This window comes from Neovison vison, chromosome 11 (genome assembly GCF_020171115.1).
Source record: "Neovison vison isolate M4711 chromosome 11, ASM_NN_V1, whole genome shotgun sequence".
Taxonomy (NCBI): domain Eukaryota; kingdom Metazoa; phylum Chordata; class Mammalia; order Carnivora; family Mustelidae; genus Neogale; species Neogale vison.
The window spans coordinates 177,770,055-177,796,865 of NC_058101.1; the positions used below are offsets into that span (position 1 = coordinate 177,770,055).

General features: G+C 40.4%; 1 protein-coding gene across 4 annotated transcripts; it reads right to left on the reverse strand.

Annotated features, from left to right (window-relative positions):
• Positions 1-1,176: 1,176 nt before the first annotated feature.
• On the reverse strand, positions 1,177-26,804 carry BAG4 (BAG cochaperone 4). Of its 4 annotated transcripts, none has more exons than XM_044225379.1 (5): positions 26,725-26,804; positions 8,120-8,227; positions 4,171-4,425; positions 3,380-3,634; positions 1,177-2,641 (listed from the first exon to the last, which is right to left on the reverse strand). In XM_044225379.1, the coding sequence occupies exons 1-5, from the start codon at positions 26,725-26,727 to the stop codon at positions 2,156-2,158; spliced, it is 1,107 nt and encodes a 368-aa protein (XP_044081314.1). In that variant the 5' UTR covers positions 26,728-26,804; the 3' UTR covers positions 1,177-2,155. The 4 variants fall into 4 exon arrangements, with proteins under 4 accessions (XP_044081314.1, XP_044081311.1, XP_044081312.1 ...); XM_044225376.1 differs by lacking the exon at positions 26,725-26,804 and adding an exon at positions 26,210-26,532; XM_044225377.1 differs by lacking the exons at positions 8,120-8,227; positions 26,725-26,804 and adding an exon at positions 26,210-26,532.
• Positions 26,805-26,811: the final 7 nt, after the last annotated feature.

The following is a 26,811-nucleotide window of genomic DNA, read 5'->3' on the forward strand; positions in this document are numbered from 1 at the left end:
CTTAGAATAAAACTGTCATCATATTATCTCATAAAGTCACTCATCCTACTCGTAAGACCCAGCCAATATTTTTACTCCATTTTTTCTCATCATGTGTTTGTCTGGTTTTGTTTAAAAGGAGAGGGGATGGGGGAGCCTGGGGTGGCTCGGCTGGTTGGGCGGCCTACTCCTGGATTTCAGCTCAGGTCTTGATCTCAGGGTTGGAAGCTCAAGCTCCACCTTGGGCTTCCATGCTGGACATGGCGCCTACTGAACCAAAAAAAAAAAAAAGGAGATGGCTGATAGATTTATTATCACTAATAGGCCTGATAGTCTAGAAAAAACAGTTATCGGGGCGCCTGGGTGGCTCAGTGGGTTAAGCCACTGCCTTCGGCTCAGGTCATGATCTCAGGGTCCTGGGACCGAGTCCCGCATCGGGCTCTCTGCTCAGCAGGGAGCCTGCTTCCTCCTCTCTCTCTGCCTGCCTCTCTGCCTACTTGTAATCTCTCTCTGTCAGATAAATAAAAAAAATAAAATCTTTAAAAAAAAAAAAGAAAAAAAAAGATAAAACAGTTATCACTTGGACATCTTATTAAGAAACAGCTGTTTTGGGGCTGGGTGGCTCAGTGGGTTGAAACCTCTGTCTTTGGCTCAGGTCATGATCAGGGTCCTGGGATCAAGCTCCACATTGGGCTATCTGCTCAGCAGGGAGCCTGCTTCCCTTCCTCTCTCTCTGCCTGCCTCTCTGCCTACTTGTGATCTCTGCCTGTCAAATAAATAAATAAAATCTTTACAAAAAAAAAAAGAAAGTTTTTTCCCCAATAACAGATACTGTATACTAGAACTCACTTAGATAGCAAAAGTAAGTCATTTACCTCATCTCTTCCACACCACAGCAAAGAGCTACCCAAGCCAGCCCACCGAAGACCCTTTCAATATCCGTTTCTTAAATCTGGCTCTGAAATGACCATTATTAATGGTAATACATATCTTTTTTATAAAACAATTTATCCTACGGAAATTAAGGTAACCATCAAATCTACCTTTAAAAGAAGAAAATTTCCCACTCTATGGCTGATTTTCATTCCCTGAGCATGAATCCTTTATTACCCTCATTGTTTCTGAATATAAACTGAGCTGAAGTCTGCTTGTAGGGGTCTTGATGGTGAAGCTAATTATTTTAGATAGAGAAGCACATTTCCAAATGGTCACATTTATTACTTTTGCAGTTATTTCTTTGCACTGTGGCTTTAATTTTTCATCTGTATGTATCGTAATGCTTTACATGGAAGCAGCAGCAGTGAAGAGATAATTAAGGGGTGGGGAAAGGAAATTTCGAGATAAAGGTGGATCTTTATCCAAAAACAAAAAAAAAGCAAAAAAGAAAATGGCCATAAGCATTTCATTCCTTTGCCCTTGCCATCTCCCAATTCGCCTTCCACTATTAACATGAAAAGTAGAAGTGGTAAAACTCCACCTTAACGATCTATACAAAAAAGGAGACAATTTACCTCAAGAATTCACTAAACACAGCAATATGTTCAAGTGGTGAAAAGATAAAAATTCATTCGGAACTGCCATACTATCTGGCTGTCAATATAGTCTCTTGAATAATTAAACATATTACTACAAAACGTACCAAGAAGTAGAGAATAATACTATATTTGTGAACTGCAAATAACAAAACAAAACAGAAGTCCAAGAAGGCTAAAGTCCCAAGCTGTAATTTACACATGAAGTGTATGCTGAAAGCAGTCACAATGTACAAAAATGTGACAAGTAATCCAGGTGGTTAAAAAAAAACAGAGCCTGTTGGCCTCAGATTATATCCAGTCTCATCTGGTAGATTTTTGATAAGCCTGTTACATAAAGCATGTTTCCCTCCTGCTGATAAGAAGCAGCTTGTAGATATCCACAAATTTCTTAAGGAGTGAGTCTACTTGGCAATAACGGTAACTCCACAGTTTCCTATTACATTCATTGGTCTGAAAACTGAAAACAACTCATAACTAAAATGTTCTTTCAAGTCCTTTACCAGTTTTTCAAGTTTTAATCAAAGGAAAGTTGGAATGTATTGCTTCTTGTCACCAACAATCTTTTCAAAAAGAGGGTTTTAACCAAAATCAGGAGTTCTTTGGTCAAGTTAGTAACAGGCTTCCCCTTTGTTCTAAATCCTTCATAATCCTTTTTTTTCCAGTTTTTCCAGTATGGCCTGGATTTTACAAACAGCCTCTTTCCTGGCCTGCCGGACAGAGTCCTGGCCACCAGTTTCAACTGAATCCAGTTCCAAAAGTTCCTTGGTTAGCATTTCTTCCAGAAGCCAGTATGCTTTATCTGTCTTTTTCCCTACGAACTCTTCTACTTCTTGCTCAAGGTATTGGACCTTCTCCAGCACATGTATAATTTTTTTAATACTTGGCGGAGTACCTTCATCTGAAGATAAACACTCTTCAGGAAGATTATCACTTTCATCTTGATTGCCGGGGTGTTCACTGACGGCACTACCATACCGCTGAGGCTCAGCACTATACTGGACTTGGGAATCCAAAAGATCTGAATTATCATTGTTCATTGTTCCCGAGGACTCATACTGATGGACATTGCAAGGAAAGTTGTGCCGGTTCATGCCTTGATCTGACTGGCTATAGGGGTATGAGGAATCCTTGGAGTGGGAGAGCAAAGAGGGGAAAAGAGCTGTTTTAATGGGAATCCATCAACATCAGATTTGTTAGCCCACATCTTTCACCTGACCATGAAGGTACATGAAAAGATTCCCCACTAATAAAACTGGACCCCCCTCTTAAATCATTTGAGAAAAAAACACACCCTATAAAGATAAAAGGAGTGCTCTGTCCAGTAAAAGGCAGAGAATTCCTGAGTGCAATGGCTAGAATCTACCCTAAAGCACCCACCATTATGAACACCTCATAATCTATCCTTCCCACCTCACAATCCACAGTGACTTTTTAATAAGGAGGAGTTAGATCGTTTTTCCCCTAAAGAGTTAAAACCTTAAGACAGATTTTAAAATGGAACCTAGCCACAGGCAAATGATGTTCAAGTTTATGGTTTATACAATTTCACACTGGTATCGTCTTCTGTCTACAGACTAAGGTAATAAAATACATTTTTTATTTTGTTTAATATTCAGCTGACAGTACAACAACAAACAATAAATGAACATTTTTCTGGCTTTTACAAAAAAGAGGTAAACCTAAAACTGCTCTAAAAACTAAAATTTATTAAAAGGAAAGAAGAAACTGGGCTATGTAAAGTTATAGCTATTAATCACCAACTTTTTGCAATTAGTCCCCATTTAACACACACCAGTGTGGAAAATTTCCATGTTGTGTTCTCTCAATTACCCAAACGTCAAAAGAATGTTTAGAAGGTCTCCTACCTTGGGCTGATGGGGTGATGGTGAAGGAGGTGACTGAGGAGAGTTGTTGCTAGGCCATGGTGAAGGACTCTCACTCATATAGAGATTCCCAGGTGGTGCTGAGGGAGCAGCTGAAGGCCAGGGGTAACGGGTTCCCATTCCATAAGCACCAGGAGAAGCCCATGAGTCCTCCTGTGCTCGTACAGTTGGTCCTGGTTGTGGAACACTACGATTACCATCCCCATAAGGATAATGAGGCAGGGTCATTCCAGGGTTCTAGATTGAGAGGAAGGAAATATGCTGGTCACTGCCAAAAAAACTTAAAGTAATGAAAATATTCTAGTATAAACAGACTTCGATGCTTCCTCTCTGCTTAACCGAGTATACTTCAGCTGCTACTAAGCTAAGTTGTAGCATCTCTAATCAGTTGTAGTCACTTCTCCAACTCCCCAAAAAACTTGGTTCCAAAGATACATGGGGCAGATTTAGTGACCATCAAACTCAGAATGAGAAAAAGGTTAAAGCACAGCATAAAGTCTATCCCATGACATTATAACTAAGTGGACCCATATTCTATTAGGAAGCATAAATAAAGATATATTAGAACTCCCCTTAAAGCAGAGAGAGAAATAAATATGGGTATCACTTACAGAATTTAAAAAAAAAAAAAAAAATTTTTTTTTTCACCACACTTGGTGTGGAGCCCAATGCAGGGCTTGAACTCATGACCAAGAGTCGGACACTTAACTGACTGAGCCACCCAGGCACCCCTCACTCATAGAATATTAAAAACCCAACAGAAAACTGCTCACCTGCGAAGCAGGATATCCTGGAACCTGCCCCCTGAGAGGGGCTGCTTCTGTCTGGCAGTCCTGCTGAGGATACAGCCAACGAGAGACTGGTGCCGGGCTGTTGCCAGGTGAACGGTAAGTGCTTGGAACCTCCGGTGAGTAACTGGTCTGAGTATATCCCGGTGTGTAATAAGCCCCAGAGTATGAGGCAGTATTTGGTGCAGGACCGGGGGGGTATGGTGAGCCATATACTCCATTTGTATAGGAATTCAAACTCTGTTAAAAAGCAAAATTGAAAGGAGAAAAGATGACTGAATAGAAGAACTGAAATGCCCTGACTTAATATGCAATTTTGAAAACTTTGGGAAGGAAAAAGATCAGTAACTAATGAAAATGTGAACTCCTGGGACATTTGGGTGGCTCAGCCAGTTGGGCATCTGCCTTTGGCTCAGGTTATGATCCCAGGCTCCTGGGATGGAGCCCCCATCGGGCTCCCTGCTCAGCAGGGAGTCTGTTTCTCCCTCTCCCTCGGCCTGCCACTCTCCCTGCTATTATGCTTCTTATGAAAAACATGGAAAGTCTCACCAAGTAAGTACTCCAAGAGTTCAAAATTTTAAGCAGGTGATATCAACTCGAATTTCTCTAATACTCAGTTTTGAAATTGCTAAATCTATGATCATCCATAGGTTGCTTCCTCATGCCGTATCTCTTTAGAGAACTATTCCAATTTTTGTCTCACTGAAATTCCTGACCACAGTTCTTAAGAGGCTGTACTTTACAACTCAGTTCCCCTTCAAATTAAATGAAAAAAGTGTTAAAGTTTCTGACCAATGGCTTTTTGTGTCATGGTTTCTCAATTCAGCATGCTATCTTCAGTTTTCAGGGCACCTGGGTGGCTCAGTTGGCCAAGCCTCTGCCTTCAGCTCAGGTCATGATCCCAGGGTCCTAGGATCAAGCCCCACATCAGGCTCCCTGCTTGACGGGAAGTCTGTTTCTCTCTCACCCTCCATCCCTCCCCATGCTTGTGCTCTGTCTCTCCCTTGCTCTCTTTCGAATAAATAAAAATCTAAAAAAAAAAAAACAAAACTTCAGTTCTCTGTGAGAACTTTGCCAGTTCCTCAAATTGTTAAATACAGCAGAGCTACCATATGACCCAGCATCTCTATTCCTACATATATAATGAAGAGATCTGAAAAAACTTATGTCTGCATAAAAATGAGCACACAAATGTTTATAACAGCATTATTCATAACAGCCAATAAGTGGGGAAAAAAAACCCTCAAATTTCAATCAAATGATGAATGGATAAAATAAATGTGGTAGATCCACAGAATGGATAATCTCTGGCCACAGAAAGGAATGAAATAGCAATACATTGCCACAATATGGATGAACATTATGCTTCAAGAAAGAAGCCAGTCATAGATTTCAAATATTATATGATTCTATGTGGCATGACCAGAATAGGCAAATCTGTAGAGATAACAAGTATATTAAAGGTTGCCAGGGGCTAGGGGCAAAGAAAAATGGCGTGATAGGTATATAGTTTCTAATTGGGGTGATGAAAATGTTCTGGAATAGACAGTGATGACAGCTGCACAAACTTGTGAATAGACTAAAAACAATGGAACTGTACATTTAAAGAACGAATTTTATGAAATATGGCCAAACCACAAGCATATCACATTAATAACAATGCCTGCTTCTCAATTTCAGTCACAGGAATGCAGATGACACAAGCAAAATGGAAGTGTGTGTTACATGGTAACATGTTTTTTTCCTTTGTTTTGCATTCCACAATCTCCTATCAACCTTATCCTAAAGTTCAAGTACCCAGAGTCATTATGAAAAATCAACTGTTTTTATGTATTCTTTAAGCACATAAGTAAAGCATGCTCTAACTTTAAAAACTCCTCTAGTTCAAAATCAGTCTTAAAGGAATGTATCACCAAATTAATGCGAAAAAAGGAAACATGATTTTTTTTTTAAGATTTTATTTATTTATTTGACAGACAGAGGTTACAAGTAGGCAAGAGAGGCAGGCAGGGAGAGAGAGGAGGAAGCAGGCTCTTCAAGGAGCAGAGAGCCCGAAGTGGGGCTCGATCCTAGGACCCTGGGATCATGACCTGAGCCAAAAGCAGAGGCTTTAACCCATTGAACCACCCAGGCACTCCGGGAACATGATTTTTTTAATGAATTAATTATTCAGCCCCATCAAGAGACTTATTTTCATCATTTCAGGCTCCATACCACCAGAAAATTAAAACAGAATTTGAATATAGTATTTGACTACCTGAAAACTATGAGGAGAATTACATTAGTATACTTTACGGTGATCTGAAAATTTAATTCTGCAGAGAACATCAGTTTACAGAGAATTCTGACCTGTATATAAAATTCAAGATCTTTGAAAGCTGCTTTAAATGTAGCTGCTTTAAAATTGTATATACTACAGGTAGCCTGGCTGGCTTAGTCAGTGGAGCATGCGACTGTTGATCATAGGGTTGTAAGTTCAAGCCCCACATTGGGTAAAAAGTTTACTTTTTTTTTTTAATTTTTTTTAAAGATTTTGTTTGATTTATTTGACAGACAGAGATCACAAGTAGGCAGAGAGGCAGGCAGAGAGAGAGAGAGAGAGAGTGGGGGGAAGCAGGCTCCCTGCTGAGCAGAGAGCCGGATGCGGGGCTCGATCCCAGGACCCTGAGACCATGACTTGAGCCTAGGGCAGAGGCTTTAACCCACTGTGCCACCCAGGTGCTCCAAAAGTTTACTTTTTTAAAAATTTGAATATACTACAATCATGTTCTTAAAAATTATTTTCAGGGGCACCTGGCTGGCTTAGTCAGAAGAGTGTGCGACTCTTGATCTTGGGGTTCTGAGTTGGCGCCCCAAACGGGGTGGAGAGATCACTTAAAAATAAAATCTTCCAAAAAAAATATTAAAAAAAAAAACTATTTGCATATAGAAATACAAACTCTAGACAGAAAAAAAATGGAAGGAAATACACAAATCTGACAATTATTGCCTTACTAAGGTTGCCAGATTATAGGTCACTTTGTAAACATTCCTCACTTCCACAATGGTATTGTGAAAAAATAATTTGGCTATATTTAATAAGCATACATACAAAAACCCCAAAATTCCATACCCCAGGGAAGTTCTTGCTTCAAGTGTGTACAACAAAAAAGTGAAAAACAATGTTGAGTAAAAAAGCAAGCTGCAGGAGAATGCTAGTATGAAACCACTCATACCAAGTTTAAAAACATGGTAAATAATATTATGTAAAGCACATACAAGGAGTACCAGCATAAAAACACATAGGAGAAAATTAATATAAAAGAAGTCTTATATGTGGCTTCAACTTTTTTTTTTTTTTTTTGCTTATTTTTAAAAATCTGAAACCACGGGTCCTTTGGTGGCCCAGTCACTTAAGTACCTGCCTTTAGCTCAGGTCATGATCCCAGAGTCCTAGGATCGAGCTCCTCATCAGGCTCCCAGCTCAGAGGTAAGCCTGCATCTCCCTCTTCCACTCCCCCTGCTTGTGTTCCCTCTCTCACTGTTCCCTCTCTCACAGAAGTATTTCCTTACTTCTGAGCCAAAAACATTAAGAGAGTCTAATAACAAAACTCCACACACTGCTACTATGAAATCTCCTCAGAGATTCTCAGATTATTGAAATAATCTTTCACAGATTAAATCAATACATTAAGAAAAAATTCAGGGGGTACCTGGGTGGCTCAGTAGATTGAATGCCCAACTCTTGGTTTCAGCTCAGGTCATGATCTCAGGGTCCTGAGATCGAGCCCCAGGTCAGGCTCTGAGCTCAACCCTGAGTCTACTTGAGGATCTTTCTCCCTCCCTCTCCCTTCCCTTCTACTCCTCCCCCTGCTTGTGCTCGCTCTCTCTCTAAAACAAATAAATTAGATCTTTAAAGAAAAAACTCTGGAATTCTGTCAATTTTAGATCATACCTGGCCTTGCATTTCCGGTCTTACAGGATATGTACTTGGGTATGGAGCCCTAGGTCGTGCAGGAGAATTCCAATAGTTAGAATTGTAGCTAGAATATGGCGGCTGGTCCTAAGGGGGGAAAAAAATCACTTTTAATAATTTCTTGTATCATAAAGAAAAGTTGATAGAGGCAGTTATAATTATTTTAAAAAAAAAAAGCAAGAGACAAAAAGCAATAGAACCCTACTATAAAAATCACTCATTATTAAATTCTCATTAACAAACTGACCCAGAAATACTATATGGTAAATCACATGCCCTAGAACAAAGCAATTATTGACTATGTACTAAAAGCCTGTCCTTATGCATTATGATACCAAATGATATATAAAATTCTACTATGCCAACATGATTAGCAAAACCGGATACCTGGATTTCTTTCTTTCTTTCTTTCTTTTTTAAAGGAGATACAGTAGAATATACTTAGAAACACAAACAACGTTCTTTTCTTTCTTTTTTTTTTTTTTAAGATTTTATTTATTTATTTGACAGAGAGAGATCACAAATAGGCAGAGAGGGAGGCAGGGAGAGAGGGGGAAGCAGGCTCCCTGCCGAGCAAAGAGCCCGATGCGGGGCTTGATCCCAGGACCCTGAGATCATGATCTGAGCCAAAGGCAGAGGCTTAACCCAGTGCACCACCCAGGCGCCCCGATACCTGGATTTCTTTATCTCTCTCCAATCACCAACCCCATCACTACCAATTTAATTCCTGCAACAAGATTATAGTTCTTTGCCACTGTTAAGAGAAATACTTGCCTATCTCAACAACTTGGGACCTTGAAAATATTACTACTAAACTTCAAACACATGAAATCTTCAATATGCTTTTGCCTGTCACACTAGTTTTGGGTTTGTTTGTTTGGTTTTTTTTGTTGTTGTCGTTTTAAGATTTTATTTATTTATTTGAGATAGAGAGTGAGAGCAAGAGCCAGGAGACAAAGGGAGGGGAAAAGCAGGCTCCCCACTGAGCAGGGAGCCCAACACTGGGCTCAATCCCAGGACCCTGGGATCATGACCTGAGCCAAAGGCAGTCAGCTGCTCAAGCGACTAAAAGCCATTCAAGCGCCCCATGTCACACTAGTTTTTTCATATTCCTTTACTTTCTGTTTATGGCTATGTTTCTGCTGGCAGCCTACAACTAACCCAAGTATCAGGAATTGATAAAGAACAGTTACCACTCCAAGAAGAAAATCTAGCTATAACGCTAATCTCTACAGCTTTGCACTCCAACTAATGCAATGATTTGCAATAAGCCAATAAAACTCCAAGAGACTAGATCAACTCAAAACTTTTTTCTTTTTTAAGATTTTTAATTTATTTGACACAGAGAGAGAGAGATAGTGAGAGCGGGAACACAAGCAGGGAGAGTGGAAGAGGGAGAAGCAGGCTTCCTGCTGAGCAGGGAGCGGATATGGGACTTGATCCCAGGACTGTGGGATCATGACCTGAGCAGAAGGCAGACGCTTAATGACTGAGCCACCCAGGTGCCCCTACTCAAAACTTTTTAAAAGGAGTCTAGTTTAATGTATACATTTGTTATCCTGTAAGTTATTATGCTTTGAACTTTTAGTTCTAGTTTTAAGCTTAAACAAAACCTTCAAACTGTTTCATAAAGAAATTCATTGGCAGTTGTAATCACTGAGAGTTTAATTATCACCATCTTAGCTTAATTGGACTACTTATCAGTTTCATACTGCTTTGTTTTCAAAGCACGTAATTATTCCATATAATATTATACAAGTGGGGCAAGTAACATCTCCTTTACATAATATAGAAACTAAAGAATAGTAAGTTTTAAAAAATTTTACAGGCGAAATTCAGATCTTCACTAAATTTCTCAAGCAGGTAGATGCCCCCAGTTAATGACCTCCCTTCCTTTCCCTGGTTAAAGGGTAAACATTTGACTAACCGATTTCTCCCTACCAAGAATCTGAATCTTGAGTAGTAGAAATAAAAAGACAACAGTTGAAGACATGAAAAATGAAGAGCTGACTCACCCCAGCAGTGGTGAACGAATGCCTAAATCTCCTAGAACTACCCTGGTTTCTGTTCTCTGCTACTGACTGACTCTCCTTGGTACTCCACATTTTCACTACTTCTTCACCCTACTATCCCTCACCCCACCCATGTCCTCACTTCCTTCCTTCACTCAGCTTTCCAACACCTAATCCCTTGCCACTGCTTCCCTCCAATTCACTCACCCTGCAAAAACCCAACCCAATTTAAACCCATCTACCCACTGACTTCCCATCTGCACTTCCTCTAAATACTGGTGGAGAGAAACACTAGAGCCCTCTGGTTTCTTTCTCAATTAGAGACCACAAATCTCAAGCAGACACAGCACTGGCTAGCAACTGTAACACTTCCTTAGGATGGATGTTCATCTCACTCTCCAGAACAACTATTTCACTCTTACCCCCACCCCCAAATCTCCAATATTCTTTTAGTCTACCCCTCATTTTTCAACTGACAACTTTATCACATATTTCACTTAGGGGGGAAAAAAGGAGAAGCGATCAGACAGAAACTCCTTCTACCAACTTACTAAATCAAATGCACCCTATCTGCCATTGTCTTCCCAGAAAGCATGAAGTGCCTTTGGCCCTATTAAATAATGACCAATCCCTCCACAGAGCTGTGGACAACATGACCTCTTACCTTCTAAAGAATTTCATTCCTGTACTTACAGTCTTTTCTCTCCTTCTCAGGTAGATAATCCCCATTACAACACAAACCTGCCCTTAAGTTAAATACTACCATATAAATCAATAAGATTAACAATAACCTACCCAGTAATTGCTGAAGGTGAGGGATAGTTATCTGGGAGTTTTATTATACTAGTCTCCCTACTTTTACATATAATTAAAAGTTTATAATATAAAAAGTTTTTTTTTTTTTAAGTTAAAAAATGGGGTGCTTGGGTGGCTCAGTTGGTTAAGCATCTGCCTTCGGCTCAGGTCATGATCCTATCTATGGTCCTGGGATCAAGCCCTACATCATTCTCCTTGCTTAGCAGGAAGCCTGCTTGTCCCTCTCCCTTTGCCTACAGCTTCCCCTGCTTGTGCTCTCTCTCTCTCTCAAATAAATAAATAAAATCTTAAAAAAAAAAGTTTAAAAACAACACTGTGGGACAGGGATTCAAGGTAGACTTCCCTTAAATATGCCTTGTAAATATTTTGCATAGAGAAAATAATGACATTTTTAAATACCTAAAAATGTAACATAACCACTGCCAAATCCAAAGTAATGAAGATATACTCCTTGTTTCTTCTAAGAGTTTCATAGTTTTAGCTCTTCAATTTATGTCTATGAGCCATTTTGAGCTAACTCTTACATATGATGTGAGAGTTCAACTTTATCGATTGTATACAGCTATCTAGTTGTCATGGTATTGTATTTTGTGCAGTAGACTATTCTGTCCCTTTATTATATGGTCTTGGCATCTTTGCCAAAAATCACCTGACCACAGACACATGAATTTATTTCTGGACTCTCAATTCTATTCCATATAGACATAGGTTACATATGTCTTTTTCTTGCCCAATTGCCCTAGCAAGAACTTCCAGACAATGTTGACTAGTAGTGGCAAGGGAAGATATCCTGGTCTTTTTCCTGATCTTCGGGAAAAGCATCCGGTCTTACATCACATAAATATGTGGCTGGCTGTGCGTGTTTTATAGATGCCCTTTATCAGATTGGAGAAATTTCCTTGCATTCCTAGAGTGATTTTTATTAAGAAAGAGTGTTGGATTTTGTCAAATCTTTTTCTACATCTACTGAAATAATCGTAGAGGCTTTATTTTTTGACTTATATGGTACATTACATTGATTTTTAGATGTTAACCCAACTTTGCATTCTTGCGATCAATCCCACTTGGTCACGGTATACAATTCTTTTTATATGTTGCCGGATTTAGTTTACTTTTTTTTGTTTTTGTTTTTGTTTTGAGGACATGTGCATCCATATTCATGAGAGATATTGGCCCATTTTCTTTTTTTGTGAGGTCTTTGTCTGGCTTTGGTATCAGGGTAATAGTAATAAATGGCTTCACAGAATGAGTTTAGAACTGTTCTCTCTTTCTTGGAAGTACTTGTGGGGCACCTGGATGGCTCAGTAGGTTAAGTGTCTGCTTTCAGCCCAGGTATTGGTGACAAAGCCCTGAGATCAAGCCCCACATCAGTCTCTCCGCTCAGCGTGGAGTCTGCCTCTCCCTCTCATGCTCCCTCTGTGCTCTCTCTCAAATAAATAAATAAAATCTTAAAAAAAAAAAAAAAAGGGCCACTCTAGGGGCACCTGGGTGGCTCAGTCAGTTAAGCATCTTCCTATAGCTCAGATTATGATCCCAGAGTTCTGGGATCAAGTCTGGCATCAGTTTCCTGCTCAGCAGGGAGTCTGCTTCTCCCTCTCCTCCCTGCTCATGGTCTCTCACTTTCTTTCTATCTCTCTCAAACAAATAAAAATAAAATCCTATTTAAAAAAAAAAACAACATGGTGGGGGGGACCTGGGTGGCTGGCTCAGTTGGTTAAGCATCTGCCTTTGGCCCAGGTCATGCTCCCAGGGTCCTGGGATTGAATCCCGCATCGGGCTCCTTGATCAGCAGGGAGCCTACTTCTCCCTCCACCTGCTCTGCCTGTTCTGCCTGCAGCTCTCTATGCTTCTGGCTTCTCTCTGACACATAAATAAACAAAAATCTAAAAAAAAAAAAAAAAGAAAAGAAAAGAAAAGAAAGGGATGCCTGGGTGGCTCAGTCAGTTGGGTGTCTGCCTTCAGCTCAGATAATGATCCCAGAGTCCTGGGATCAAGCCCCACATTGGGCTCTGAGCAGAGCACCTGCCTCTCCTTCTCCCTCCGCTGCTCCCCTTCTTTGTGCTGTCAAATGAATAAATAAAACCTTTTTTTTTTTTTTAAAGAAGTATTTGTGAAGAATTGGTGTATCAGTTCTTTAAATGTTTGGTAGAATTCAGTAGCCCACATGTGCTCAGACTTTTTTTGTGGGTAGTTTTTGTTTTGTTTTGTTTATTACCAATTCAATTTCTTTATTTGTTATAGGTCTATTCAGATCTCCTATTTCTTTCTTGAGTTAGTTTTGGTATTTTGTATCTTTCTAGAAATTTGTCCAACTTCTCCTAAGTTATCTAATTTATTACATATAATCATCCACAGTATTCCATTATGATCTTATTTCTATAAGATCTATAGTAATGTTCCCTCTTTCATTTCTGATTCTAGTAATCACTCCCTCTTTTCTCCAAGGTCCATCTGGCTAGAGAGTCTTCAATTGTGTTGATCTTTTCAAAGAGCCAGCCTTTCCTTGCATTGATTTCCTCTACTGTTTTTCTGTTCTCTCCTACATTAATTTCTACCCTTCCAGATGGCAGCCAGGTGCCCCACCACTCTTATTTTTACTATTTCCTCCCTTCTGCTTGCTTGAGGTTTCCTTTGCTCTTCTCTTTTCAGTGTCAAGATGGAAGCTTAGGCTATGGATTTGAAATCGTTATTCTTTTTCTTTCTTTCTTTCTTTTTTTTTTTTTAAAGATTTTATTTCTTTATTGGGGTGGGGGGAGCAGAGGTAGGAGGACTAGCAGACTCCACACTTAGCCCACATGAGTGGGGTTCAATCTCACCACCCTGAGATCATGGGTCAAAACTAAGAGTCAGGCACTTAACCAACTGAACTACCCGGGGGCCCTGAAATCATTATTCTTTCTTAATATAGACCTTTATAGCTATAAGTTTCCTTCCAAGCAGTACTAGCTATATCTTAAGAGTTCTGGCATACTGTATCTTCATTTTCCTTTATCTCAAAGTATTTTTTAGTTTCCCTTTTGATTTCTTCTTTTTTAAAAAAAAAATATTTTATTTATTTATTTGACAGATGACAGAGATCACAAATAGGCAGAGAGACAGGCAGAGAGGAGGAAGCAGGCTCCCTGCTGAGCAGAAAGCCTAATGGGGACTCAATCCCAGGACGCTGGGATCATGACCCAAACCAAAGGCAGAGGTTTTAACCCACGAGCCAACCAGGCACCCTTTGATTCCTTCTTTGACCTGCTGGATAGTTAGGAGTGTTTTATTAAAGGGACACCTGACTGGCTTAGTTGGCAGAGCGTGCAACTCTTGATCTTGGAGTTGTAAGTTTGAGCCCCATGTTGCATACAGAGATTACTTAAAAATAAAATCTTTATAAAATATTAAAGAATGTTTTATTTAATTCCACATAGACGTGAGTTTCCCAAGGTCTTTCCTGCTATTAAAATCCAATGTCTTTACATTATGGTTGGAGAACATACTTTGTATTATTTCTGTCTTTGTATACTAATATTTGTTTTATAGCTAGCATATGGTTTATCTTGAGACTGTTCCATGGGTACTTGAGAAGAATGTAGAGTCTATTGTTGGGTGGAATGTTCTGTAGATGTCTATTAGGTATAATTGGTTCACAGGGTTATTCACATATTCTCTTTCCTTGTTGATCTTATACCCAGTTGTTCAACCCACTATTGAAAATGAAGTATTGAAGTCTTTATTATTATTGAACTGTCTATTTTCTCCTTTTATTTCTTTAAGTTTTTCCTTAATTTATTTTGGTATTTTGTTATTAGGTAGATATTTTTATAGTTATTACATCTTCCTAATAGATCACCCTTTTTTTTTTTTAAAGATTTTATTTATTTATTTGTCAGAGAGAGAGAGAACAAGAACACAAGCTGGCAGAGCGGCAGGCAAAGGCAGAGAGAGAAACAGGCTCCCCCCACTGAGCAAGGAGCCCGATGTGGGACTCGATCCCAGGACCCTGGGATCATGAGCTGAGCCGAAGGCAGCAACTTAACCAACTGAGCCACCCAGGCGTCCCTAGATCACCCTTTTTATCATGTCCCACTTTATCCCAAGTAACACCTTTTGTTTTAAAGTTTACTTGTTGGAGGGGCACCTGAGTGGCTCAGTGGGTTAAGCCTCTGCCTTCGGCTCAGGTCATGATCTCAGGGTCCTGGGATCGAGTCCCGCATCGGGCTCCTTGCTCAGTGGGGAGTCTGCTTCTCCCTCTCTCTCTGCCTGCCTGTCTGTCTACTTGTGATTTCTCTCTCTGCCAAATAAATAAATAAAATCTTAAAAAAAAAATAAAGTTTACTTGTTGGATACTGTATAGCCACTACAGTTTTCTTCTAGTTACTGTTTGCCTATTTCTTTTTCCTCTTTTTACTTTTAAGCCATTTGTATCTTTAAATCTGAAGTGTATCTCCCACAGAGAGCTGAGAAAGAAAAACCTACTTCTCCCATGTTTTTCCTTTGCTCCCCTGCTATTACCACATTCACAACACTTCTGATACCAGATGTGAGATTTTTTTCCCCATGCCAAGCAATTCAGCAACACCAGCTGGCTGTCCTACAATTAAACTATCTACCTGTAAATAGCATCAGATCCAACAAGTTAGTGGCTCAGTCCCATGAGAATGCCCCCCACCACTTCAGACGCCAACTGCAAGGAACAGTTCCCGTGGTCTCCAGGTTACCCACAATTAATGTCTCACTAGGCTACAAAGCGTAGGGTTCCATGCCTCTTTCCCCTTTATTATTTGCTAGTACATCTCACACAGCTCAGGGAAATATTTACAATTACCAGTTTATTAAAGGATATGATAAAAGATACAGATGAACAGCCAGATGAAAGAGATACATAGGGCAGGCAAGGTCTGGGAGAACCCCAAGTGCAGAAGCTTCTGTTCCCATTGAGTCAAGGTGCACCACCCTTCCAGAACGTGGATATGTTCACCAAACTGGAAGCTCTCTGCACCACATTGTGTTTGGATTTTTATGGAAAATCCCTCTCTGGAAAATGAGGACAAAGACTGAAAACTCCAAACATCTAAACATGGGCTGGCCTTTCTGGTGACCAACCCCATCCAGGAGCCATCCAAGAGAACACCCAGAGATACCTCATTAGAACAAAAAATCGTTGTATCACCCAGGAATATCCAATGGGTTTAGGAGCCCCATGTCAGGAACTAGGGTCACAGAGCAAATATTAGAACAAAAATACTCCTAGTGCTCTTTTCATTTAGAATTTACAAGGGTTTCAGGAGCTCTGTGCCTGGAGTCCAGGACAGAGACCAATACGTATATTTTTTACTATTATCTCACAACAGCATATATTTGGATCTTTTTTGTTTTCTTTATCTCTTATCTGTTTTTGTTCCTCTATTCTTCTTTTACCGCTCTCTTTTGCCTTAAGTGGACTTTTTCTACTGTAACATTTTAATTTCTTTAATGAGTGTATGTACGTATGTGTATTTCTTTCCTTCACCACACCTAGCTGTTAAAGCTCCACACCCTGGGATAAAAATTGTTCCACAAACTGATCCAACCAAAATTTGGAGACAGGTCTCAAAGGCAGTGTTTAAGAATTGTTCTAGCCCCAAAGGGTTTCTCCCAGCTATCTCTTTCCCTGGTTCTCTCTAGCAAACTAGCTGGTCTACAGTTTAAACCAGATGTCTAATGAATCTACTAATCTCCTCCCAGCTGCCTTTCACAACAATCGCCACAGTTTGAGAACATCCTTAGGCTTCAACTTCTCCACACCACACTCTGTTGCAAATAAAGACAGCTCCTTTGGGAAAAGATCAGGAGCTACATGTTTTACCACCTGCTTCTGCCTCCAGATAAAATGCCTGAGCCACTCTTTGCAGCTGGGTTGGGGACAATAGTATGGCAGTAGCCCCAGGGCTTCTCAGCTTGCCTTATAAAGCCAGAGTAAGGGTGATCAGAACTCTAGTATTCTCCACAGTGCCCTGCCCAAAGTAAAGCCTCTATTCCCAAGTAGGTACTGGGCAGAGGAGGGAACCAGCATTACTTAACCACTCTTGCCTGGAATTTGATCTCATCAACAATAGTTGGGGGCAAGATGAGAAATGTTGATGTGCTGCCTCTCCCAGGATGATAACCCTCTGACTGGGAGCTGGGAGAAGAGGGAGCCCTGTTTTCTTGGCTACACCAGTCTGGAATGGAGTTTGTCTCACTGCTCTGAGAGAGGGGGAGAAATGCAGCAGGTCTTGGCACAGACTCTCACTGTTCTCACTGAGTCTGAGTAACTTTATAGAATAAGTGTTTATTAATTTGCTATATACCCTAAAACCATTTACAGGGACTTCAACTGGTTGTTTTTTGTTTTTGTTTTTGTTTTGTTTTGTTTTTAAGATTTTATTTGTTAGAGCGCAAGCACAGGCAGACAGAGTGGCAGGCTAGAGGCAGAGGGAGAAGCAAGCCAAGCAAGGTGCCTGATGTGGGACTCGATCCCAGGACGCTGGGATCATGACCTGAGCCAAAGGCAGCCGCTTAACCAACTAAGCCACCCAGGCGTCCCCAACTGGTTGTTTTTTAAAAATAATTTTCACCAGTTTCACTGGGGACTGGGTCAACAGAGCTCCTTATGCTGTCATGCCAGAACTAGAACCTGGCATTATTTTGGCCTTGTTGGGGCACCTGGGTGGCTCAGTGGATTAAAGCCACTGCCTTCGGCTCAGGTCATGATCCCAGGGTCTCGGGATCGAGCCCCGTATCGGGCTCTCTGCAGAAAGCCTGCTTCGCTCTCTCTCTGCCTACTTGTGATCTCTCTCTGTGTCAAATAAATAAATAAAATCTTTAAAAAAAAAAGTATTTTGCCCTTGTTATATTTATTATTGTAGGATTGTGCAAGTATTTGTAATTATCCTAACACTGTTAGTAACCAAGATATTCCATACAAGAGAAAAGTAATAAATACCATCAAAGAAGTAAAAATAATCTGTAATGTTACATTTGAATTAATATAAATATGAACTCATTAGTTTTTCTATCTGAAAACAAACAAAACAAACAAAAACCTATTTCAGGGCACCTTGCTGGCTCAGTCAGTAGAGCATGCAACTCTTTTTTTTTTTTAAGATTTTATTTATTTATTTATTTGACAGAGAGAGAGACATTGAGAGAGGGAACACAAGCAGGGGGTGGGGGAAAGGGAGAAGCAGGCTTCCCGCAGAGCAGGGAGCCCGATGTGGGGCTCGATCCCAGGACCCTGGGATCATGACCTGAGCCAAAGGCAGACGCCTAATGACTGAGCCACCCAAGTGCCCCGAGCATGCAACTCTTGATCTCGGGGTTGTAAGCTCAAGTCCCAAACTGAGTAGAAATTACTTAAAAATAAAATCTTGGGGCGCCTGGGTGGCTTAGTGGGTTAGAGCCTCTGCCTTAGGCTCAGGTCATGATCCCAGGGGCCTGGGATCGAGCCCCGCATCGGGCTCTCTGCTCGGCAGGGAGCCTGCTTCTCCCTCTCTCTCTGCCTGCTTCTCTGCCTACTTGTGATCAGTCTGGTAAATAAATAAATAAAATCTTTAAAAAAAATAAAAATAAAATTTTAAGAAAATGTTTTTAATTAAAAAAACCTATTTCATTAACTGTCCATTGAAAGGTCTAGAAGCAGTGGTAACACAACCCTAATTTAGTATATATAGCACTCAAATTTAACTTCTCTATGACTTATGAAACTATTATCTCTCAACTCTAAACACAGCATTTCATAACTGGCTCTGTCATGCAGGATTGGCAGTCCAAACATTTCTCCTTTGAGGCTTGCTTACTCTTCAGTTCTGCCAATCGGAGGCACTAGGTTAGAGGAGAGAAGGAACTTCCAGACTCCTTCCAGTTTGCTTATTTGCTGTTTCTGTCATTGTCAGCCTAACAATACCCTTCAACCTGGGGGTGGCAGTTAGTGGCAATCACCAGATTCTTCTGGTTTTCTGGAATTCCCTCAGAGAGACCAGTGCCCGCTAGGAAGCACTTTCTCCTCGGTTCAAGCTCCACCAGGCCATTCTCCCAAGTTTGCAGGTTTTAATAGCCCAACCTCTTCTCTTTACTTCCCAGCCCTAGGAACTATAGAGATGTTTCCTAGTTATCATCTTCTGTGGTACTTCCACTTTTTCTTTTTGCCTTTTGAGATCTCCAGTGTTCATTTCACTAAGTTCCTAAAACAAATTCTCTCTTTTATTTATTTTTTTAAAGGATTTATTTATTTATTTTGGCGGGGGGGGGGGGAGCTGGCTCCCATTGAGCACAGAGCTTGATGTGCAGTTCGATCCCACGACCCTGAGATCATGACCTGAGCTGAAATCAGGAGTCAGATGCTTAACTGACTGAGCCTGCCAGGTACCCCCCAAATCTCTCTTTTAAAAGAACTAGAATAGGCTCTGTTTTCCTGTCTGGATCTTGACATATGCTTCTAAATATAATCTTCCATTTAGAAAAAAAAAAAAAGGTTTTCTTAAAGGAATGGGTGATTATATGTCTGGGACAGAATATACACAAAATAAGCCTGGCACATCTTGTACCAGAAATCAAGGAAGCTGTCAAAAATCAATGGGTTATGTCAAAAGGACTCAGAAGCCAAGAAGAAGGAACGCCCATTCACATAATATGAAATCATTTAAGCAATAAAAATGACTGTTACTGATTGAAACTCACTCAAAATACAGAATACAATTTATATGTGTATACATATATATATACATTATGTAATCTGTAATTTTAATAGGGTTTAGAAATGAATGAAAATGATATCTTCCATCTTATCCTAGGAATCTTTTTTTTAAAAGATGGGTCATTATCTATACCTTGATTATGGTAGTGGTTAATGACTATATGCATTTGTCAAAACTCAGAGAACTATACCTTTAAAAAGACACAATTTACAGAATGTAAATATATAATTTTTAAAAATAAAAAACAGATTGTTGTCAACAGCCATACCACCCTGAACATGCCAGATCTCGTCTGATCTCAGAAGGTAAGCAGGGCTGGGGACTGCTTAGTACTTGGGTGGGAGAATGTCTTCAATGAAGTGGCAGTAATTATTAATTTTATTAAGTCTTAATAAAAAGATTGTCTTCGCTTCTTTTTTTCCTCTCCTTTGGACAAAATGGAACAAATCTAAAAATATCGCCAGTACAATGAAAGTCTGCAGCTCAAGGCTCGCCTAACATGAATCACATAATTCTATGAAACGGCATTTGGTTTCACAGGAAGCTAGCTGAAGTCGACTCTGTTTTATAAACCAAGTTGCCAATGTTATCACGTGCTGAACTCTTTCCAAACTTTTTATTTGTTGTCTGAAACTAGACAAAGGTGCTAAAAGGTGATGTAAAGCAGACAAAGATGAGAAAGGTTTTCACAAGAAGCAGTAATTAATGTGAATTTAAGTTCTTGTTGCACTGGAAATTTGATCAAAATTATGCAAGAAGATAACAAATTCATTTACTTCCTTTTTGAGAAGAAATACCTAATCTCAAATGAAGGCTAAAGTCAACTTCTCTCATATACACCTTAGAACTAGTTTTGTAGAAGTACATACATGATTAAATTTACAAAGTAACTCACAAACATACCTCTAAAGAATAACCCTAACCTAAATAAATCTAACAACAGAGGAATCTGAGTAGTGCTGCTACTAAATTTCATTTACAAATTTGTTTACCTTGTTCATAAGAATTAGACAAAAATTATTAGAAAAATACATTAAAAATTATTTTTAGCTATACATGCCCAAATCACTACAAAAGCACTTTATGTTCTAGGTTGACCATCAGCCCAAGTTTTTTGTTTTGTTTTGTTTTGTTTTAAAGATCTTATTTATTTGACAGAGAGAGAGATCACAAATAGGCAGAGAGGCAGGCAGACAGAGAGAGGGGGAAGCAGGCTCCCTGCTGAGCAGAAAACCCGACTCGGGGATTGAGGATCCCAGGACCCTGAGATAATGACCTGAGCTGAAGGCAGAAGCTTAACCCACTGAGTCACCCAAGTGCCCCCAGCCCAAGTTTTTATTTTCAGTCTCATTTGGGTCTTTCCCCTGCTTCTCTACAATTTCCCACTTCCCCCAGCACTAGTTTCAAACATTTACCATATCAAGTTCCCAGTTTACACTATTCCACTTCCTCTCCTCTCAGATGACCTAAGCCTCCTACTTTGCCAAGGGCACCAAGAGTTATAAACTCCTTCAATGTCCCTCCCCTCCACCTCCAAAATGATTCCCCCTGCTCTAATTTGGAAAAAGGTTTGCCAGCTCTTCCTCACTTCATCCCTCTCTCCACAAGTGACATTCCATCATTTTGTTCCCATCTTTCTTCTTACTCTCTTCTGCTTACAAACATATTCAAATCATCTAATCCAAAAAATTCTTCCCCCAATCCTGGTTCACAGTCAAGTAACCAATTTCTCATTTACTAACTTCTGGAAGTATGGTTTATACTGGTTGTCTTGGCACCCAAACCTCCCACTATTTTAAACTCCCAAAATGAAAATCAACAAGACCCTTTCAACTGCCAAATCCAACAGCATCTTTTCAGTTCTCGTATCACTTATGTTCAAAATAACTGTGTCCTTGGTTGGTTTGTATTGCAAGACTTTCCTGATTGCCCTACTATCTTTCCAAGTATTCTCTCTTATTGTCTCCTTCTGAATCCTCTTTCTTTGTCACCTCTGATAGACCCTCAAAGATCTCCTGTGGGAACATTACCCAAGTTGGTAATTCACATACACTTATATTTGATGACTCTCAAATCACTATCTCCATCCCCCATCACCCATCTGACCCCAATCTCTTGTTTTGTTCCTATAGATGACAACTCCCAGATACCACAGACTAAAATTTGGCATCAAAAAACAAAAACAGGGGCGCCTGGGTGGCTCAGTGGGTTAAGTCGCTGCCTTCGGCTCAGGTCATGATCTCAGGGTCCTGGGATTGAGTCCCGCATCAGGCTCTCTGCTCAGCGGAGAGCCTGCTTCCCTCTCTCTCTCTCTGCCTGCCTCTCCGTCTACTTGTGATTTCTCTCTGTTAAATTAAAAAAACAAAAAAAAACCAACCAAACAAAAAAAAAAACAAAAAGAGAAAAATCACAAACTTCTCTCTAATCAATCACATACATTCCATCCAGAGCTTGGCACATAGTGACCACAGTAAGTAACTGCCTTCTAACAGAAATGAAATAAAGGTAGTATAAACCCTTACCGAGCATTTCTATCTTTTAAGTTCCTCTATTAACCAATCACTAGTTCTTCTGGTACAAAACTAAACTATATCTTCCCATAAAAACCTGTTCCTCTTCCTTTTTATTATTATGAAACATTTATTCCTAGGAAATACTAAAACCTCAGAATCACCTTATGTTTCTCTGGCTTCCCTCACTTCCAACTGATATATACCTTTAAAAATGTCTTTCAAATCTAAGCAGTTTGTTTTGAAATGCATTCAGAAAGTAAGACAGATAGGGGCATATGGCTGGTTCAGTTGGAAGAGCATGTGACTTCTTGATCTTGGAGTTCAGCCCCACGTTGGGTATACAAATTAATGTAAAAAAAAAAAAACTTAAAAAAGATAGATGTAAAAAAAGAAAGTAAGATAGATGTGATGAAGCAAATATAATAAATGCTAATTATACAATTTAGGTGATAGCTATACAGGTATTCACTGTGTAGTTCTTTCAACTGTTCTACATGCTTGAAAATTTTATAGTAAAATGTTGAAATGTTGAAAAAAACCTGTATATATTCAGACATTGTTCAAATGCCTGCCTTTACCTCTCTTCTGAACTATTCTGAGAGCATAACTGAGCTCTCTTTTTCCCCAATCCTTCCCTCTGTAATTATCCAAGATGGCCCCCAATGATCCCTGCCGGCTATTATTTGCACCTTTGTGGTAACATGTAGATCACTTAGGGATCTTGTTAAACATACACTGTTAAATCTTGTTAAAATATACATTCTGATTTTGCAGGGCGGGGGCAGGGCCTGATATACAGGATTTCCAACAAGACCCTAAGTAATGCAGATGCTGCTAATTGAGGGACCAAAGTATGGCACTGTAAGTACAGCTAACAGGGTAAGAAAAGAAAGAAAACAGGAAGAGTTAGATTTCCATTTTCTTCCCCTGCCATGTTTGAATATGTTAACATAGAGTTAAGTCTTCGTAGTGGTTCAGAGCAATTTCACCTTCGTCTATTCAGTTCTACAGAGCATTGTTTCTCAAACATGAACATGCATATGAATCACCTGGGATCTTACTAAACTGAAGCATGAATTCTGAGCAGAAGAGATTCTGCATTTCAAACAACTTCCAGGGCACACTGAAGTTTCTGGTCCAAGGACCACACTTTTTAAGTAGTAAGGTTCTAAAAATCTCCTATGCTTGCTTTTTTTTTTTTTTAGTTTGACACATTTGATTATATAAAAATGTCAAATCTATTATATGTCAAAACCATATGAAGATAGAAGACAACGAATTTGGAAAACACATTTGCGACATGCATAACTTTTGTATTAATTTTCTATTGCTGCATAAGAAATTGCCATCCTATACTTTTCAAGTTTCAGAAACACTAACCTGAAAGATAAAATCTTGAAATGGTTTACAAATGCTCGTAACACATTCCAGCTTGATCTCCAATCACTCCTACTCCAGCACCACCACTCGCCCACGCAATGTGCACACCTATACTCTAACATATCTTACTACACGCTACACGAGTCTAAAATCTTAACTTCTCTAATCTTGCCCAGAAAACACACTCTTGTTTTAAGAATACTGCAAGTCCAAGTAGAAGTCATCAGTTTATCATTCCTTTCCTCTTTCCCTCCCATTGATCTTTGGTATAGTTTGCCTACTTATAGGCCAAGCATTTTGTCACTCTAATCTACCATGGAATAAAAGTTCCACAGCCTAGTTATTCCAGGTTTACACACACAAATATAATCCTTCTTACAATTAATCTCTCAATACATGTTGTTTCTCATATAATTATTTAAAAGATATGTTTAAAGATAGTTTAAAAGACTATCGTAGCATAAAACCCACCCCCCCTTTTTTTAGATTTTATTTTTATTTATTCATTTGAAAGAGAGAAACGAGAGTGCGAGTAGGGGGAGGAGCAGAGAGAGAGGGACATGCAGACTCCACACTGAGAGCAAAGTCCGAGGTGGGGCTCGATCTCAGAATCCTGAGAAGAACCTGAGCTGAAATCAAGAGTCAGACACCTAACTGACTGAGCAAGCCAGGTGCCCCAAAACCACCCCTTTACAGTGTACAATTCAAAGGATTTCAGTATATTCAAAGTTGTGAAATCATCATCACTATCTAATCCCAGAATATTCTCATCACCCCAAAAACAAACCCCATACACTTTACTATCTTCTCAAAGTCCCCAGTCCCCCAGCCCCTGGCAACCACTATTCTGGACATTTCACATAAATGGACTAATAGAGTATGGGATCTTTCTATCTTTGTTCATGTAGGTTCATCCATTTTGTAGAATGTTTCAACACTTCATTTTCTTCCTACAGCTAAATAATTTCATTGCATCAATGTACCATATTTTATCTATTCGTCAACTGATGGCCATTTGGGTTACTTCCATTTTCTGGCTACTTTGAACGATGTTGCCATGAACATGCTTGTTCATAAAAACATGCAAGTTTTTAGGTGGACATGTTTTGGGTCTCTTGGGTACATATCTAAAAGCAAACTTGCTGAGTAATATACTGACTCAACACAGAGCTAGTATATAGCTCTAACATGTATATATCTAGTATATAATCTCTAACATGTAGTTAGAGATTAATTATGAAGAAGGGTTATATTTGTGTGTGTGTTTGTGTGCGTGTAACGTTCTAAGGAACTGCCAAACTATCTTCCAAAGCACTGAACCATTTTACATCCCCACCAGCAAGGTATATGGTTATCTCCCTACTACATTTTCAACCCATTAGGATATTAAAATTGCCGAACAGAAAGAAAGGTATGCCCCCCCCCACTTCGATTGTATAATAATTCACTACTCAGAATATTGAATTAACAAAAGAAAAGTACAGTTCTGGCAGGAAGACAAGAAATAAAATGTTATAAGTCCAAGTGTACAGGTCTCCCCTGCTATCTGAAAGCAAAACATTCCCCTATGAAATCTTTTGTAAGCCAAAATGGCATAAAAGGAAAAAAAGCAATTATCATTAATTTTCATGCAAAATGTTTTAGCATTCCCAGGCCTCCAAAATAATCTTCCTTAGACTTTTCTGCTACCTGAGGACATATCTCGGCAACGGATGCACAAAATAGAGATAAAGCGCAGAGGCTCACAGATTCAGTTCAAAGCACTGTGATGCTGAGATGCTGAGATGCTGAGTGTAGTACCCAGGGAAGGAGCGTGGCGGCGCCACTCTCACTGCCCAGTTGCGCACCGCCTCTACAACTGCTTGCTGCAAAGCAAACGCTGAAGCTATTTTCGCTTTTTACTAAAGAAAAACTCCTCTTCAGATTTCTTTCAGTTAGCAGAAAGACACTAATGTAGGTCTTTCCTAAAAAACGAAGTGGCAATAAAGGTGGACCTTCAAAAAGCCAGGGATATCTCTGCTGACCAAGTGAGTTAACCTCTCAGAGCCAACTATTAAATCATAAAATAGGGAGGCTGTAAAGACAATTACGTTGCAGCCGCAACGTAATTTCACAATCCAAGTAAAGGTGAGCATTGGTGATTCAATCCCGGGCAGAGCATTAGGGGCAAAGGGCTAAAAGCCCGATCCCTCCTCTTCCTTCTCGGTTCTTTCCCGTAGGGAGGGGTTGCTGAGTGACAGCGGGGGCTGCAGCCACCTCCCTTCTCGGGGAGAGCCGGCCATATGAGCCACGCAGGATAAATTGTTAGAGCTCAAAAAGCTTGGCCGGGTCACTCCAGCCCAACCTCAATCCAAGGCGAGAGATTCCGCAGCTTGCTACTTAGCTTAGCAAGTCAGCGCAGGATCTTTCTTCCTTTTTTAATGGTAACAGACCCATTTATTAGGGTCGAAGCAGAAAAGGAGACGCGAAGAGAACACAAGCATATCCCCTCCAGCCACAAATCCAGTCCGTCTCTCCAACCCCGCATAAGGAAAACAAATATGAAACCCGATCCATTACGAACTCTGGAGGTTCATTAATCCCCATGGCCCTCACCCTCCAAAGACTCCCCTTATCGGAACCCCCCGGGATAGATGGCGCAAAGCTTACCTGGTGGTTTCCTCCAGCTCGACCAGTTTCTGACCAGGCGCCGGCAGAGGCATAGTAGCCATCGCCTCCTGCGCCTTCTCCCGGCCAGGTGGTCTCAGCAGGGCCGCCCCCGCGCACCCGCCAGGAAATGGGAGGCTGGGGAGGTTCGGGACGAGGAGGATACAAGGGCGGAGGTGGGTGCATGGGCACATCACCTCCCGGCCCGTAGAAGCGGCCATACGAAGGACCGTCACTGGGGCCGTAGCCCGAGCGCCTCAAGGCCGACATGGGCTCTACTACCCCGTAGCGCTTCCCGCCCCCCACGGCCAGCCCTCAGCGCAGGCGCCAGCCGAGGAAAGGAACTGGACAGCAGGGAAAGGGGTCGGCCGACAATAGCCAATCCCAAGCCCGGTCCCGCCCCTTGGGCTGCCGCGTCTGAGAGTTGAAGGAAGGAGTTCCGTGACCCGGAGTTCTGGGAAGCAAGAAGACACGCGGCAGCACCGTGTTTCTTAAAAGGGAGAATACATTTTCCTTACCATCTAGTCAATCTAGATTCCTCTTCCCCTTTTATCAGGGATGGGGAATGGGTGTCCCGGGACCGCACGACAGCCCCGCCTCTTCCT

What these genes read in the sequence shown, in the direction of transcription:
- BAG4 (XM_044225376.1), bottom strand. Translation starts at nt 26,476, where the DNA reads ATGTCGGCCTTGAGGCGCTCGGGCTACGGCCCCAGTGACGGTCCTTCG. An exon ending in GAGCTGGAGGAAACCACCAG is followed by an intron (nt 8,228 to 26,209) that starts GTAAGCTTTGCG and finishes TTCCCCCCTTAG; the next exon opens with GACCAGCCGCCATATTCTAG. An exon ending in CATCACCCCATCAGCCCAAG is followed by an intron (nt 2,642 to 3,379) that starts GTAGGAGACCTT and finishes TCCCACTCCAAG; the next exon opens with GATTCCTCATACCCCTATAG.